General features: G+C 35.2%; 1 protein-coding gene across 2 annotated transcripts in view; it reads right to left on the reverse strand.

Moving 5' to 3' along the window:
* Positions 1-9,240: 9,240 nt before the first annotated feature.
* The window catches only part of NETO2 (neuropilin and tolloid like 2), a 32,959-nt gene continuing 24,192 nt past the window's right edge, over positions 9,241-18,007 (reverse strand). The window contains exons 8-9 of one of the 2 annotated variants that reach the window (XM_072632139.1): positions 11,103-11,216; positions 9,241-9,918 (exon numbers count right to left, since the gene is read on the reverse strand). In XM_072632139.1, coding sequence (XP_072488240.1) covers positions 9,338-9,918; positions 11,103-11,216 — 695 coding nt within the window. In that variant the 3' untranslated portion in view covers positions 9,241-9,337. The remainder of the gene's footprint in view (positions 9,919-11,102; positions 11,217-18,007) is intronic. The other variant, XM_072632140.1, reaches the window with a different exon arrangement.

Consider the following 18,007-nt stretch of genomic DNA (forward strand, 5'->3'; position numbering starts at 1 on the left):
AAGGCATGACCTGACACCCAGGAGTTAGAAATAGGGCCCCACTTGGGCGCAGATCCCATGAGTAAGGGAAGAGAACTGTAACATGTCCTATAAATAGTGATAGAATTCAGGGTAGGAAAGCTTTCAGGTCACTCACTCAAGTCATTACAGGAGTAATGACATCAGGCGTATAGCTAACTTCAAAACCAAAAGGAAAATACACACATTCGCAGGCACAAGTAAAGATATAATTAAAGATACCATTTTTTTTTCTCTAAAAGAGTAACATGCATAACTAGCCTGGGCTGGTTTTTGATCTTTCTGGTCAGAGCAAAGCAAATAGAACATTGTCTTTCCAGCAAATCATTTTTCATCACAACAAAAAATTTTCTTGCTTCCCCTGGGGCCAGCTCATCATGGCAGATTTGTTTACAGCATATTTTTCTGCCCCTTCTTTTCCCAATGATTGAATAAAGTTGGGACTAATTCCCCATCCTGGCAGTGGAATTTTTTAGATTTTACCAGATTTTCCTCCATTAAGTATTGTAAGGACCATCTTTTTACACAAGGAATTGTAATTGACACTTCAGTCTACCAACTCAGCTATCAGATGGGCTTTGTTTCTGTGTGATTGGAAATAGGAAGGTGTTGGCTTAATTTTGGGAACTCCAACTATGGTATGAATTAAATAGAATTAGAATTAAATCTTTTATTACTTTGCAGATGATTTCATTATATTCAAAGGAGAATTGGTGAGAGGCTAAAAAAAGAAAATATCCTAAGGCTTAATCTAATTTATATCTCAAAAATTTTAAATATAGTTTCATATTGCTTTTCTGGACTTTGGGGAATTTATTATGTGAAGGCTTTGGTCTAGGGCTGCAATGCCAATGAAACTAAGACTTGTAGTTGAAGGTACCAGCTTGTGAAAAGGACAGGTACATGGAAAGAATTCTCTTTTATTTGTTCCATATATATAGATGGCAGGTATATCTGAGTCCATTTACTTCTATTCTAACATCAAGATATACCCCTTTAAAATGTAAGCTATAAGGTATTTTATAAGTGTGAATTATCATCACTTGCATAAGAAAATCAATAGGTTTTCTAAAACTTTTGTTGACAGCCTGGGATGTGAGATAGTTTCTTTTGCTTTTCTATCTCTGTGTAAAGTGCTAGTATTGAAAGCGAATTCTTTAAATGCCCATGACAGTGAAGGTTGTTTGACTTGAGATTCTTTTTCTCATAGATTGTAAGATTTAGAGCTAGTCCAATTCTTTCATTCCATAAATGAGAAACTGAGTCACAGCAAAGTTAAATGATTACCCAAGGTCCTATAAGCATTAAATAGAATGGGGGTTCAGACTTAGGTCCTCTGGCTCCAAATCCCAGACTTCTACCAGACCTTTTGATTTCAGTAATCTTGTAAATGGTACACAGTTGTTTTGCATATTGTCTCTCCCTTTAGATTGTGTTTTCCTTTTCCCTTTTTTTTTTTTTTTTTTTTTTGGTAATCCTAGCACTTATCACTGCGTCTGGCACATAATCAGCCCTTAATACTTGTCAGCTGAAGCCATATCTGAATTTATCTGTGAGAGAGCCTTAGAGGGTTGGTAGTGCAGCATTCTAGGGCAAGAACCTTCTGAGGTAAATTTTATATCATGGGATGCACACACCATTGAGTGACTCCCAAGGCTGTAGCCAAGAACCCTCTGGAATGGTGCTTGGTTATTAGAGCCAGAATCAAACTCACTCTTCTTAAGTGTTTATGTGTCCTTTGTGGTAGGTGATGATTCAGAGAGGCCATCTTAGCTGGTATCTAATGAAAGTTCAGATTTGTTTTTTCAGAAACAAAATTTTCAAAGGAAATTTACTAGCCAATTAGCAGCTACAGGAACTATTTTGTAGGGCTTGCTATGTCTCCACTTTTATGGTCATTGATCTAAGTGCAAAGTGAGGTTTGGAAGGTGAGGTTTGGGACATTCTCCTTTATTCTAAATACAGAAGATAAAACTGCCCTATAACTTTTTATTTGCAAACACATGACTGGTGGGAGCTCCCTGGGAACTTTTCCTCCTCCCCTCTTTAGTGTCTGATCTGTATCCTTTTAATGGAGATAAGTCTCCTCAGGGGAAATTCTTGCCTTCTTTTGCTCCTCCATACCTTTTTTTCAGCTCCATTCACCAGATCTCACTACAGGCTTTTGCAAACTGATCAGTGGCTATTCCACTCAGCCACCTTGCTTTTCAATCTCACACAGCCTGGAGTATGACAGGATTGAATAGCTCTACATCCCACTGTGAAATACACATAATTGTGGCTTCAGTGATTAGACCCCAGTAGACTGGATGCTGTGGAGACAACCATGTCTGCTTATTGCAAAATGGATCTGGTTCTTTCATCTTTTACATGTTTTTTTTTTTTCACTTGAGGCAATTACAGAGAGATGTTATGTGCAGTCATGTCACTGTCAAGCATCAAAGGAACTGAGTTTTTAACACAGCCCTAATTATAACCCAGAATTATTTTGGAAATTAGTGACTGTTCAGTGTCTCCTCCATGCAATTTTCCAAAATTCTCTGAGAAGTGATCAAGAAGAAGAGCTCCTCCTAGCTCTGTCACTTGGGCTTCTACATACTAGGAGATAACATACTATTATTGCTGGCACCCACAGCTCCCCCACAACTAGATTATAAAATCCTGGAGGACAATCTGTGTCTTGTTTGATTTTTGTATTTTCTTAATTATGCCCTCTTTTCACAGTAACTAGGTACTCAATGTTTGTTTAAGTGTATTTATCTCACTTGGTGACCTCACCAGCTTCCACAGGTTCAATTCTCATCTACATACACACACACACACACACACACACACACAAACACACAGACACATACACACACACAGCTCTAGTCTCTCTCCTGAGCTCTAGTCATATGCTACAAATTGCCTATTAGACATTCATAGCTGGATTTCCTATAGGCATTTCTAAATCAAAATATCCAAAACGGACCTCACAACATTTCCTCCCAAGCCCATCCCTGTTGAGGATACCATTACCCATCAAATCAGCTAAGCTCACAACTTCGCTGTCAGCCTTGACGCCTCATACTCACTCCATATATCCAGTCAGTTGCCAAACCTTGTTTCTACTTCTACAACTCATAGACACGTATGTGCACACATATATGTGTAACATGTACAATATATATGTATAATAGCATGCATACACACATATGTAGGCATATATGCGTGTATGCCTTCTGTGTTTGTCCTGTTTACATCTTCTTCACACATGGATGTCCCCATTAGATGGTAAGCCCCTTGAGAACAGGAGCTGTTTTGCTTTTCTTTGTACCTTTGTTGTTTAGCACAATGCCTGGCACATAGTAGACACTTAATGCTTACTGGCTTGACTTGACATATGCCCCCTTCTCTCCACTCACCATTGTAATTCAGACTTTTATCCAGACTGTCCCAGACTATTGCAATAGTCCTCTTTTTAAAGCTCTTCTAAATCTGATCTCTTCCTCCCTTTCTAGTTTCCTTCCATATCACTCATCTCCATGCTCTTTATGGTGTGACCATCCTGGCCTGCTTTCTCACACACTATGCTCTATCTTTTATCTCTTTCTCCTTGCACTGGCTGTCCCCCATGCCTAAAATGCTCGCCTTCCTCACTTTTGCTTCCTAGAGTCCCTGATTTCCTTTGAGATGCAGCCTAAGCACCGCTGCTGAGGGAAGTTTTTCTAGGTTGCCTCAATGGCCAATGCCTTCCCCTTCTATGGTTACTTTGTACTTGATCTGTCAGTGGTCTGGGTAGAGAGGAGTAAGAGTGACATAGTCAGAGTTAGTCCCCCCAGTACCTCATTAGAGTAGGACTGCCTTTCATCATAATAGTCATTCTCTCAGGCATTGTTAGCCCATCAGTTGCTTGTCACTTGTCAGGAACACCCACTCTTCAAAGGGCGTATGCATTGAGAGGCCTCCGTGACTATCTTTGGTTTATGAGAGAAAGTCAAATGGTCATCCTTTCATCATTTGTTAACCATAATTTATAACATGTTAAATTACGCAGAAATTATGTCTCTGGAACTTTTCCTTCTTCACTTACTTCATTAAAATGTAACCTTCTTGAGGATATGGATTATTTTTTGGTTTTGGCTTTGTATCCCCAGCACTTAGGATAGTGCTGTGCACATAGCTAGTGCTTAATCTGTGAGGAAAACAATAGCTTTCTCTAAGGTGTTTATAGACTTTCATCCATATAGAAGTTTTGTAAATCAGACAAACAAGGGAATTGTGTTGCTCCTTGGTAAATTTGCCAAAGGATCAAAAGATAGCTTTTCATTTATAAACTGCCAGAATTAGACTAAGCACTGTCACCTTGAAGGAGAATTGAGGGTTCAGCTAGACCATCTGGATGAATCAATCAATTAAAAATGTCTGGGCCAGGCACTGTGCTAGGCTCTGGGCATGCAGAGACAAAAATGAACCTGTCCTCACTCTCCATGAGCTTTCCATTCGATTGTTTACATGTATGAATAAAACAAATAAAAGGTAGTTTGGGGCAGGAAAATATTAATAGTTATTAGGGAACAGGAAAATTCTTATGTAGAAGGTGGTACTTGAGCTGAACTTTGAAGGAAACTAGGAGTTCTCAGAGGAGGGAGTGAGGAGGGAGTACATGGAGGAAGAGTCTGTTTAAAGGCTGGGAAATGGGAGATGGAGTATCATGTGAAAAGCAAGAAGGACGGTTTGGCAGGACTGTCATGTGTGAAAGGGAATAACATATAATAAGGCTGGAAATGTAGCCTGGAGTCAGTTGTGAAGGGCTTTAAATGCCAAACAGCAGTTTGTATTTATTTGACACACTGATTATAAAACAAAACAACATCTGCTAAAAAAAAAAAGCCATCCGAAAAGATACAGGGGAACAACATAATCTTGAACCTCTTAGTGGGCTGGGCTTTAGTATGGCCATGAGGATCATAGTGATTTAGGAGATTAAGCTGGTTGAAGTGGCTGCAACCTGAATTATATTGAGCTGGATAAAGGAAAGCCTGGAATTCTGAAGGAGTTATTAATGGAGACATTAAACAGATGGAAAAAAGATTTCTCTAAGTGGATTCTTCTTCAGTTTATAAAACAAGAAACCCAATCGCAGCTATCTACTTAAGGTGCTATACCAATCAGATAGTCTTCTGAAGTTTAGAAAAGATAAGACACACTAGTATTAGTTCTAAAGAAAGCAGTGAACTATTTTTCTAGTGCAAGGGTGGGGAACCTGCCATACTTGAAGACCTAGAGGGCCATATGTGGCCTCCAGGCTGCAGGTTCCCCACCCCTGTCTAGGGCTTAAAATATATCACAAAAGCAAAAACTTTGTCTTTTCTTACCCATGACTAAGAATATAACTTAAGAAACACTTGTCTATTAAGAATTTATGGCAATTACTTTATAGAATAAACTTAAAAAGTACAAGATATTAAATCCATGAAAAAAAGCTTTGCATAAAAACTATTAATGGCTGAGTTAATTACCTAAAAATCTCCAACTAATTTTAGAAAATCCTTGGATGGGATTTTTGTGGCTACTGTTAAAAAAAAAAAAAAGATGCCATTTTTGCCTCACAGTGAAGATACCATTTTTTTAGCACTTCAAGTAAGCAGAGCAGTATAACATACACTATTTTATAATGACAGCAGGATCTGCTTTGATTCAGAATAATTTCTAGGATGGCAACTAGTCTTTTCCTCATTTTGTCTCAATAGACGACACGCTAGTAAAACAAGGAAGCATCTTTCTCATGAGACAATAGCCGAATCACAGAAAGGTTCAGACACAGACATTTACAAAAGTCTTTTAATGCCTGACAATTATATGAAACATGACAAAGACACACCTACAGAAGACCTGTTAAACATTCAGTGTTAAAGGGGCTTTCATAATCTCCTAACATGCTGGACATAGGATCTCTTCTAAGTTTTGATAAAACACTGAATTGACTTTTTCCCCCACAATAAAGGAATATCATGCATTTTCACATACATTGTAAGTCTTCATAAGTAAGACTTCTGGAATTCTGTAGGGTCTGAGAACTGATGTTGTGTGTTAGAATTTGGTTAATTGCATGGTGGGTGATGGATGGATAGTGAAGATATTCAATAGCACAATACAACCTTCAATGTTTTCCTGGTAGCCTCCTTATAATTTTGATCTAATCTTTCATATTGCAGGTTAAGTGACTTCAGTTCCTGACTATAGGAATTTAACTCTTGAATGCATTTAAAATGCAGCAAATATGGGGTGGTGAAGGTGGCAATAAACATTCTCTGTGGGTTGGATCAAATTCTTAACAGATTTCCACACCAGAATACCATCTTTATTTTCTTCTTATCTGAGTAGCTAAATCTTACTTATGGTTTTCCTTTTAATTAAAAAGCAGAACATTCTAGTTTATGGTGATCATGACATCATGATACTATACCTCAGCCAAAGCCCATTTAGGTCACCTGATGTTTGAGAAAGCCGGCCTAAATGATGTATTAACTATCTCTAAATTGTTCAGGTTTCATACCATCAAAAGCCAAAGTACCTGGACTACATTTTTTTCAGCTCCTTGAAGAAATACCTTCAATAAGTTACTGTTTCATGTTCTTTGACTTTTAGCAGAGGGTTGTAATGAGAACCATCTGGATAGAAAATGTTTCTGTATCTTTTATAAAACCATGAAGAGAATGCCCTTTACATAAGGACCCATTCTTGACTCTAGTTTCATGAAAAATGTCATCTCTACAAACAAATCTGTATGTTTTCTTTAATAAGGAAAAGAAAACTATGTAATCCAACTTCTTCCTGCCAGGAAACTCATGGCCAAGTGTCATTTTTTCACCCTAAGGGCTTGAAAAGATCAATGCCTTTTGGTTTCTTCAGAGGAGCTCTGATTGGCTGATCCAAAATGCTTTACTGTACATTATTTTAGCCTGAAAGCCTCTGAAGACCTTTTCAAGGTGGGAGAAGGGAGGGCAAATGTGAAACATATTAAATATATGTGAATAAGGATGGTGAAGTCAGCCTAAAAAGTTTAATAATGCATTTTGTAGCTCTTAAAAATAACAGATGAAATTCTCATACTTCAAAGATGCTAATTTTCTTTCCAGTGTCATTGAAGCATATTGTTAGTTACCATTATTAGGATAAATATTCTGCATAAAGTGCTACATTGTTTGATGAGAATGTATGCTCTGAGAGCAGTGATAGCTTTTATTTGCATCCCCAGCTCCCAGCATGCCACCTGCCACCTAGGAGGTACTTAATACATGTTTGTTCATTGACTGATTGACTCCAATATCCATGGACTAGAATTGAAATATATCATCCTAGATTTGCTGTTAATCATTAAATACTATGAGGTAAGTTCTTCTGAGCTTTACTTTAAAAAAAGGAATAATTGCACTGATTATTAAGTTAGGTATATGATGCAGATTAAGAATAATGAAACTTTATTATTATGAGAAATGGGACATATAATGAACATCTTTTTGGCATCTTCAACATTTGTACAGCTCTTAGTAGTTCAGCTTAAAAAATGCAGTCCCTGGGAAAATGTCTATATAACATTCAATAGACTGAACATTACTAGAATGCATTTTGAAGTTTTCTGGGATTTTCACTTTGTCATTTCATCAAAACTTAAAAAAAAATCAACAATATAGAGTGAAAATGTTTCTTCTTTTTAAAGGACATGACTATGGTAGTTAGGATGCTATAAAATTATGGCAGGCAATTACTTCCTATGTAACCTCAACTCAAGCTCAAGTTCAGTGTCAAAATAACATAATTAGGGGAATGATGTATTTTTTAATACAAAATATCTATAGTGATTTAGAACAATAAATGTTACAAGAAGTTTTATCATAAACTAAGCAACAACAAAAGGAACTAAAAACTAACATACAGATTCCCTCATTCTTTACAATAAATTATAATAAATAAATTAGACACAGAATGTTTTATATACAAGCCGCTAATGTGAGCACTCAAATAAAATGGCCACAAAAGTCTTTAATCTTGATTTAATAAAGTTTGTACAGTATCAAATTATATCAAAAGTCTAAAAAAACCACAATGAAAGTTTTTTATCATGTTTACAAATTATTTTATATACCATAAAAAACAATGAAATGTCAAAACTGAAGTTAAAAAGAAAAATGAAGGTTGTAATTCTTCATCAGCTCTAGAAAAATGTGACTATCTCAGGCGAGAAGCCCTGGGTTTATCATATACTACAAGATAAATCTCAATGTAAGGAAGCAAATCAGAAACCTTTAAAAAAACAACAAAGCAGGGAGCACAGACTTGGAGAATTAAAAACATCTGTAAGACTATAAATACCACAACGATGAATTAAATAATTTTACCTTTCACCAAAATTAATGGGTCATCCACTGGTGGCCAAACATTGGATGTGACTCAATACTGGGAATTTCAAAGACCTGTTTAATTTCAGAGGTTCTATACATAATTTGCAAAGGCTCATATATCTCAAGTTTCTAAAATCTTCTATTATAGTAATGTAACTAAGATAAAATACTTTTAAAAGATAATAAACTCTTTCACCTATTTCTCACAGAAAACACAAGCTAAAGGAACCAGTAACTAAAAGGCAACAGTAGAGAAATTAGTTCAGAAAAAACAGATGGATGCAACATAACTCTGGGTCATAACTGGCACCGAACCCCAGTAACTGTAGCTTTAATTTGACAAATTCAATAACAAATACCCATATCAAAATATATGCAGTGAAATAATCACTTTTATGTAACTGAAATGTCAAAACCACTGATTTGAAAATACTTAAGTGGAAAGAAAAAGAGAAGGAATGTGAAAATAAGATAGAAACCTTGTTTTAAAACGTATTCAATGATCAAAACTTGTTGGTGTATCTGTAGAATTCAAAAGTCTGACTCATTGTTCCTATGCACACTTTCAGTTATGTTAGTAAAACTTAACAGGTAGTTTATAAGCCTATGTTTACATGACTTCAGAACAACCAGTTAAAAAGTGAATTCAGTTATTTAACTAATTATTTGTTTACATGACACCAAGCAACAGATGACCATTTCCTCCAACTCTGCTGAACTTCCTAAGTTCACCAACTGATTTGACATTGATTAGGGAGCGCAAGGGAATAAAATCTCCAACATTATAATAATTAATGACAACATGAAGATGCTTCTAATTTAAGCGGGGAAAACGTGTTGATTGCAGAAAAGCTTAAAAACATACATATGTGCAGTGTGTGTGCTGTGTATGCTGCATACATACACACTAGTTTATCAACTGTGTCTTTACAAGATTAGAAGTCAATGGACATTGACCCTTGTGCAGAATCCTCTCGTCCTCTCACATAAATTTCACAGGGAATCTCCTCCATCACTCTGTCTTCCATGGCCTGTTCAGAACACTCATGTGACTGTTTGAAAGTGTAACTACTTTTTTTGAAGGTGCTATTGAATGTCTTCATTGGCTGAGGTTGTGCAAAATCATTACGGAAAGGAAGTTCCATGGAACTGAGGTTGGTCCTGCTTTGTTTTACGTTGGAGGCTTGGGATCCACAATGATGGTCATGAATGCAACGGGAAGCAGTAGAAGAACGTCGCATTTTCTGGTAGTTTTCCAGTTCTTCTGATAAGTCAGCCAAATCTGCAGAAATCTCTTTGTCCCTTAATGAAAACAGTTCATAATGAGGAGGATCAAATACTTCCTGGAACCCAGTTTTGTTAAAAGCAGTTTTGCAAGCCATGACCTTCTTTCGAGGTTGCTTGACTTGAACTAAAATAGAAATAATGAGAAGGACCAAGACAATCCCTGATGTAATGCCAATGATTGTTCCATGTGTTTTGGTGATCTGTTCAAATAGACCTGCTTTTTTCTTCTCTGTAGAAAGAAAAAAAGTGAAGTAGTAAAATCAATAAATATGTCCTTGCCACAAACAAATTTGGTAATACGTTTTTAATATAAAGTATCGAGTACTTTAGTAAAATACACTGCAGATGGTACAATTTAAAATTTGATTTATAAACCAAGGTAGGAAGCTCATGAATAGTAATTACTATAAACATTTGTCAAAATAGCCAGAAATCAGGTAAAGAAGGCAAAGAAGATGATGGTATCTATACTTCAGAGGGGGGCACACAAGTGTATGTATTTTGCAAATTTAAATAAATGCAATCATGTAAATTGTGCCTAATTCAATATTACTGCTTAATCTCATTTAGTTTCTTGCTTTACATTAATTACTAGTAGCTTTGGCCCAAAATATCACTGACTCTAAAGTTCATCCACATAGCTATGCTATTAAGCATAGTAATACTCAAATGACTAATTGGATCCTACATTTATTGAACTATGAATGACACACTAGGATATAAACCAGGATCAAATATTTTTCAGTGATGGCACTTCATGTCAAGCACACAAGATGGCAGTATCAGATTACAGCACCTTATAATTATATGATATTCACTATACTTCTAGAATAAAAACAGTAGGCAAATTATTTTGACAGTAGGCTTGCACATATCTGACCAATATATGGTAGGACAGATTTCTATATACTTCAGACATTATTTTTTAGAATTACACAGATTAATAATCTCATAATGAATTTTAAAGAATTCTAAAACAAATAATGAAATATGGTTTTTATTTGGCAAAATTTTCACAATTTTATTATATTTGTGAATTAAAAATTCTTATTCTCAGAAATTCAAATTTGATAGAAAGGAGTGTCTACTTTTAAAATAATTTTGAGAACAAAATTAGATTGCCTTTAAAGAAAAACAAATAACTACCTCAACATAAAAAAAACAGTTTGGTGACAGACATAAAATATATTAGTTAAAATTCTTTTTAAGGCAATTAATGCTTTAATTACAAGGCAAAAATGTTATTCATTCTTTGTTCCTACTCTACTGCAGCCCAGAAAAAGTCAATCATCCATTAAAATAAAACATTTACAGCATATTTCTCTATTTCTGCCCAAAAAGCTATGCCAAGCACATTCATAGAAAGGCAAGTTGCACTCTTCTCTCAGAGGTTAGACTTTGCACTGTATTCACCTTTACAATGATTTTCATCCCAAGGGTATGCACAATTTTGAACACCATTGCAGACCAGAGAATTATTGATGCACATATTACTATGGCAAAAGAAAGTGCTGCCTGTGCAGGGAGCTGTAGGGAAAAAGAAAGCTATCTGAGTTGTCATGAAAATACAGAGAATCTCCAGATTATTAACTTCTCCCTTCTAAAACCATTTCCTGATTTCAAACACCACCATAATGCATGCAAGTATCATGCTGGCAAAAGTAATGATAATTATTTCTGTGGATCTTAAATTATAAGCCATAGAAATGGCCTAAGTTATTAGAAAACACTATCAAATTAGGAGCATCTTTATTATTTGATTTCTAGGAACATAAATATTTACAATCAACAAATATTTTTTTATTTGTCGACTTTCACTGGTAACATACTTTGGACCAGTCAAATAATTAAGTAAATAAAAACCAATATTCTTTATTTCTGAACCATTGTAAATGTTAATCACCATTTGACAAAGTGACAGTATGATTTTCCCCCATGGTTTAAATGGCATTAATACATATCATAATAAAGTATTTCAAGATTTTAAAGGATGCTGGCACAGAATCTATTCCCCAACTTAACACACAGAGCACATATAGGCACATATACACATTTTCCATAAAAATCTTGAAAAAATTATTTACTATGTCATAGATAAAAATATGGCACTGAAAACTGCAAATGTAGCCATTAAAATTAATGGTTATCAGAAACTTAATTGAGACTATTTCTGAAACGTGTAAGGGGCCTGTAGAATTTTTGTGGAACAGTCTAGATCTGACCTAACAACGTTAAGTTTTTAAGACTGTGGGAAACATGTAGTTCATATCTGTTTTGTTTTTAACCCCAAACCACAACTGGATTGTTAAGGTCTCACACATTTTAAAGTGAACAGTCATTCAATTTTGTATTGCAAATGCACTCAAAATTCCTTTTGGGAAGATAAGCCCAAGGTCAGAGCTGAGAGTTACTGGTTTATTAAATCTGGGGACTTGCTCAGTTTGAGACAAAAAAATCTGAAAATCAAGAAGTGGGAGAGCTTAAGTGTTTTCCAATTGAGATAAGGGCTAAAAATATCAGAAAGGAGTCTAGTAGAAGCACCGCAGTCATTTTGACACCTTCTATGAAAATTATTCGGTGAGATGTATTTTCTGGGAGACCAAAAAGGCAGAATTGTTTCTAGAAAGAAAATAACAGCTTCTTTAGGTGCAAGCAATTGGACATTAGATCAAAACTTGATATAATCTGAAACGTTTTCTCTATCACATCATTTTGAAACAAAAATAAATTTAAAATTTCTTGGAGTCACTGATATTTCTAAAACAGGATTTTGAGGTATCCTTATTTTTCTTGATTTCATTTCCTTTGATAAACATACAATAAGTGCATACTAGAATCTCCTTAAAAGCCATTTGACAGAGAACATGATTTGGTATAAGGTAGATCCACCATGCACCCTACTGAAAATGGAGTTTAATTTATAAAAATGGTCTGGTAACAAAGCAGTCTCATCTATACTCTTTCTTAAGGCACTAAACTAACCCTAAAGATACACTAAGAGTCTATTAAAAAGCAAACAAACAAAACAACAAAGCAAATATTTGTAGTGAATTCACACCCAAGTTTTGGTAAATTCTTTCCTAGGTCAACCTGAATTTATGTATTGAGCATTTATTGATATGCAATCAAGTAGATTGCTCATTAGAAACTTCTTATCTCAAAGCTACATTTCTTTCCAATCTGGCTGTAGTGTACCTTTCCAGACATTTCGTCTTACTCCCGGGCAAACTGGCTAACTTGCTATTCTCTGCACTCACCTCACTGTGCCTTGGCAAAGTTTGCAAAACATACGCAGAATGCACTTTCCCCTCAGATCCATCTTACTACCTTTTCCATCATTCAAAGTTCAACTTAGGTACCAACTCTAAGCGGTAATCTTTCTTGACCACCCTCCTTAAGAATTCTCTCTTCAATTGATGGGCATTCCCTCAGTTTCCAATTCTTTGTAACCAGGAAAAGAGCTGCTGTAAATATTTTACTGTACACATGGGTTTTCTCATTCTTTGATCTCTTTGAGGGAGGGATGGGAGAACAGAGAATATTTGGAAATGAAAATAAGAAGGAAAAAAACAGCACCTATCCAATAAAAAAAAAGAAATATTTTTTCAAATTACCTACTGTCATACCTAAACCTATGTAAATATTGCAATTGTTCTTTCTCACTCCAAGTAAGCTCCTTGAGGGCTTCTATTTCTTTGAATTCCCAGTTTCTAGCACAGTACACTACCTAGCTGGTAGCAGGAGCTTAATTTTCCTTGAATTGAGTTGTTTGTTGTTAATTTCATCACTACACACTTAAAACCCTTTGTTGGTAAGTTATAGGTTAACTCATTCTTTGCTGAGCATTATACTGGAATTACAAAATGGCTTTGAATTCAAGAGCCTGCAAGGCAAGATCAGATGCATGCCTTGTGGTTGGAGAATATTTCACGACAAGGACTTGTATTGGGACATCAGTAGACAAGACATTTTGAACTTCCCAATCCTACCAGTCACTTACCTTGGCCAATTCATCTCACCTTTTTGTGTCTCAATATCTTCATCTATAAAATGAGAGTGTAAAATATATGACCTCTAGAAGGGATCTTCTAGTTCTGAAATTCTACAATTCTATATTATCCTTATGTGCCTCCCTTGATATCTTTTGTTCAACTTACTATTTTATTTAACTAGTCACTATTGTCCTTATAAGGGGTTGTGAGAATAGCAAAATAATGTTTGTTTGACCTAATAAAGTTATAAAAAGCATTTGTTTCTCCTGTGAAAATTCCTAAGGGATTCACAACCTACTACTTTTCAGTAGCTGTTCCTAACCTAGAGTCTGTAAACTTTTTAAATATTTTGTTACCACAAAATTGTTAAGAACTCCTGCTTTAGATAAATACATACAGTACCACTAATTTGAACATACAGTTTCAACACAAATGTAATGTATTACTCTTCTCATTGAGGGACATTAACCATTTGGTTTATTAGTCTGATTTAGGTGTGACATAAATATTGTAAAACCAAGTTACATGATGTATGTACTTGACCTAGACAAAAATACACAAAAACTGGAGTATTTCTTTTCCATGAGTTAGGTTGAGAACATTTCATGGTTGTACTTTGAAAAAACTATGCTATGTAGCCTGAATAATAGATCTGTTACTAATTATGCCCAATTTTATACTCACTGTGTAAAACATTTATTTCCATGAAGAGACAAGAAGCTGTTTTTCAAGATGGGCTGACTGAGGATATAACACAGCAGGACATCTTCTTGGTGCTTTGAATTTTTATGTCAATTTAACTAACATATAGTTAGGGCCTACTACAGGGCAAGGCCCTGGTGATATGACCATCATTAGCATCCAGTTTTCATATGTAATAATCTCAGATAAACTTGATCTGGGTTTTCTTTCTTTTTGTCCCTTAAGAGTGGTTCTCTGCTTAATTTTTTTTCCCACTGTATTTCACATATTGGGAGGAATAGCATTCTAATTGCATAATTCTCTTTAACTACTATAAGAATTATAAGAATAATAAAAGAAACCTTACATATTCTTTGCCAGATTTTGCTGTAATCTGGGGATTTTAGAATCACAAAGATGCCTTCCAAATTCTACAGTTGGTAGCAGTAATTTTTGTAAGAGTAACAACATTGATTATTGAGGTAACGAAGTTACGTTTATAAGTCCATATTTTAATATAAATAAATAGTACCAGCAAACACCAATGACAGTGATATATTATTCTCCCCTTATAGTCTCAAGACTCCCTATTTTTCCTTTCCACTGATTCTGGGTCACAAGATCAGGAAGCAAAGTAAAGTTAGGGTTTCCGTTTTAATTCCCCTATGACAAAATGTGGCAACAATGCTGGGAAATAGTTGTGGCCTTCAACTGGGCCTTCAGGGGGTTCCTCAGGTGATATGCTACCAAAAATCACATTTATGGATTTTATTTTAATGAAAATATCTTCTGCTGTTTTCACAGCTCTAGTCCTAGAAATGATTTTCCTAATACCATATCCTTTCTTAGAGTCAGGTGTATATTAGTATTCTGTGCTTGGGAAGAAGCCAAACATCGATTGCTATTCTGCATTGTCCCCTTAGCTGAGTTATGCTATTTCAGTCACATCTGCAATCTGCAATGAGTAGACGTGAAGCGAATCTGTCATGTGGAATTAGTCCATTTATATAAACCTCTTCAGAAATATTGATTGTTTTCATGGATGGATTCGTAACAATTACAAATCATTAGAAGTTTAAAGAAGTCTAAAAATATCCCAATGACTTGAAAATAATGATCAGCATGTAAATTACTGTTTAGAGCTCTGAAAGGTGCTTATCACAGGGAGATTTTCAAACTGGAAGTCTTGTTTCATAAAAATCCATGAAATTCCCTATTGATCTACAATGCATGCTCTCTTTCCCTCTTCCCTGCTATTATGCCCCCTACCTGATTCATTTTCTGATCCTTTGATTATTCTCTTAAAAGTCTAAGAGTTTCAAAAGCTAGAAGGCAAACAAATGCTCAATCAGTAGCAGTCTGACAACTTGCGTTTAAATTTGATGATTAGCTAATACATATAAAAGGTTCTTTTGAAAAGAGAACATCTTTTTTAAACTGAGTTGGTAGCATGAGGTAATATGTATATAGAGAGATCTATCAAAACTCATAATTCATATGTAATATGAATTTATATGTTCTGTAATATATGAATGAGATATGTGTGTGTAGGGGGGTGTGTGTGTGTGTCTGTGTAGAATTAAGTACATTAAGATGTCTATTTTCTGCTGTAAATAGATTGTCTTTTAAATAGTTCTATGAAAGTTTATGAAGGTTTTTAAATTCTAAAATTCTAGATACAATATTAGACTTTGTCCATGCTGACAATAAAAAGCAACATTTATGGAACAAATGACTTGATTCTCAATTTCTACTACATGGACATATCCACGTGAATCTACCATATATAATACATACACACATATATAAAAACATAAATATATCCACTAACCCTGTAAGCTCAAAGTTCCCATATCCAAATTATCATCTTCCCTTCTCCCTCAAACATGCTTCTCACCTTGACCTGTTCTACAGGTACTGCTATTCTTCTTAACTAGAAGTCTCAGAGTTAACTTGCTTACCTTCTACCTTTCCATTTTCTTTACATCCACTAAGTTACCAAATTCTACTTCGGTAATATATCTTGCTTCCCACTGCTATTACCCTATTTTAGATCTCATTGTCTTTTGTCTAGACTATTCCAAAAGTCTCAAACTTGTCCAACTCATTTCTTCTTCAGTCTATCTTGCACACCATTGCTGGATACACAACTCTATTCATATATTTAAAAAATCATTAGTGGTCCTTTATTTCCTACCAAATAAAATCTGAATACTTTAGCTTGATATCCAAGGTTTACCACAACCTTATCCTCTCCTCCCATTATTTTCTACTGGTTCAGAAAATTTCTGAATTGGAAGGGCACCCAGTGGCTATCTAGAACGACCCTGAAAAAAGACTTTCCTCTACAACATACACAACAAATGGTCATCCAGTGTTTGGGGAAGGAAGAGAACCTATTACAGTGGTATAACAATTAATTGAAATAATTGGTTATTTTTATGTACATTTTTTATGTAGATAGTTTCATTGGGATAGGATTGGTCATTTGTGTATGTTTCTGCTGAAACTGACTCATAGCATTTGACTTGGACCAGATCTAGCCAGACTGAGCTGTTTTTCCCATCTTTAGTTAGTTTTCTACCACTTGCATGCTGGATGCAACCATGACATAGAGACACTTTATTGCTTTTTTTTTCCTGTCTTTTAAATTGTGTTTTTAAAGAATGGATATTATTCTAAGGAATGTGTACAAGGTACAACTCAAACAATGGTTAGAGTTTAGAAATGTTGCGATAATTGGTGTGAGGAAGTCAAGTCTTTCAAGAACCACTGAACAATGAAACATTATCAGTTGTCCTGAAGTGCAAAGGAAAATGCAGACAAAAACAAAAAAGCAATGCCAAGAACTTAAAAACTATTGCTGCAAAAGTCTGATCAATCCTTCAGAAAACAACCAAAAACCTTCTCAGGGACCTGGAAGCTGAAGAAGTTGTAATTTATTATTTTTTTACCAGTAAAAAAATTTGCTAACATTTTCTTAGGAAAAAAAATGTTTGCCATGGGCAAGATAACACAAAAACTGGAGTGCTGAAGATCAGAAAAGGTAATTTTTACTGAAGAAACTCACTTTTTCAGTTAAGACTTTCCCAAAACCATTGAAAGAAGAAGTCCAGGTAAGTCTGTAAAATCTGAACATCTTCATTAGACTGTAAAATATTCACCAATAAAATGTTTTCCACCATCCTACTCCTCCCCCCATTAAGGCTACAAGAAAAACAAAACCTTTATGAATACGTATAGTCAATCAAAACACATTTCTACATTGACCATGTCCAAAAAAAATCATCTCATTCTGCATTCTGAGTCCTTGACTTCTCTACCAGGAGGTGGGGTAGTGTATTTCATTGGTCCTCTGGAATCTTTGTTGGTCAATACCAGTAAGTGCTCAGCACAGTAGTGTTCCACTCTTAACTTCCTATAACAATCCCCCTTAGATGGGCAACCCCTCAGATTCCTATAATTTGCTACCTCATAAAGCGTCACAAATATTTTTATACATCCTTAGTTTGTTTTGTTTAGGACTACTCCATATTTTAATCTATGCACCCTCCTCTCCAAGTCTTCCTTCCACCTTCTTCCCCTTTCCCTCCTATTTTTCTGTTGAAATGTATTTCTCTCTGTATCTCTTTCTCCTTCCTTATT

The sequence above is a fragment of the Notamacropus eugenii genome, chromosome 1 (assembly GCF_028372415.1).
Source record: "Notamacropus eugenii isolate mMacEug1 chromosome 1, mMacEug1.pri_v2, whole genome shotgun sequence".
In the NCBI taxonomy this organism is placed as follows: Eukaryota; Metazoa; Chordata; class Mammalia; order Diprotodontia; family Macropodidae; genus Notamacropus; species Notamacropus eugenii.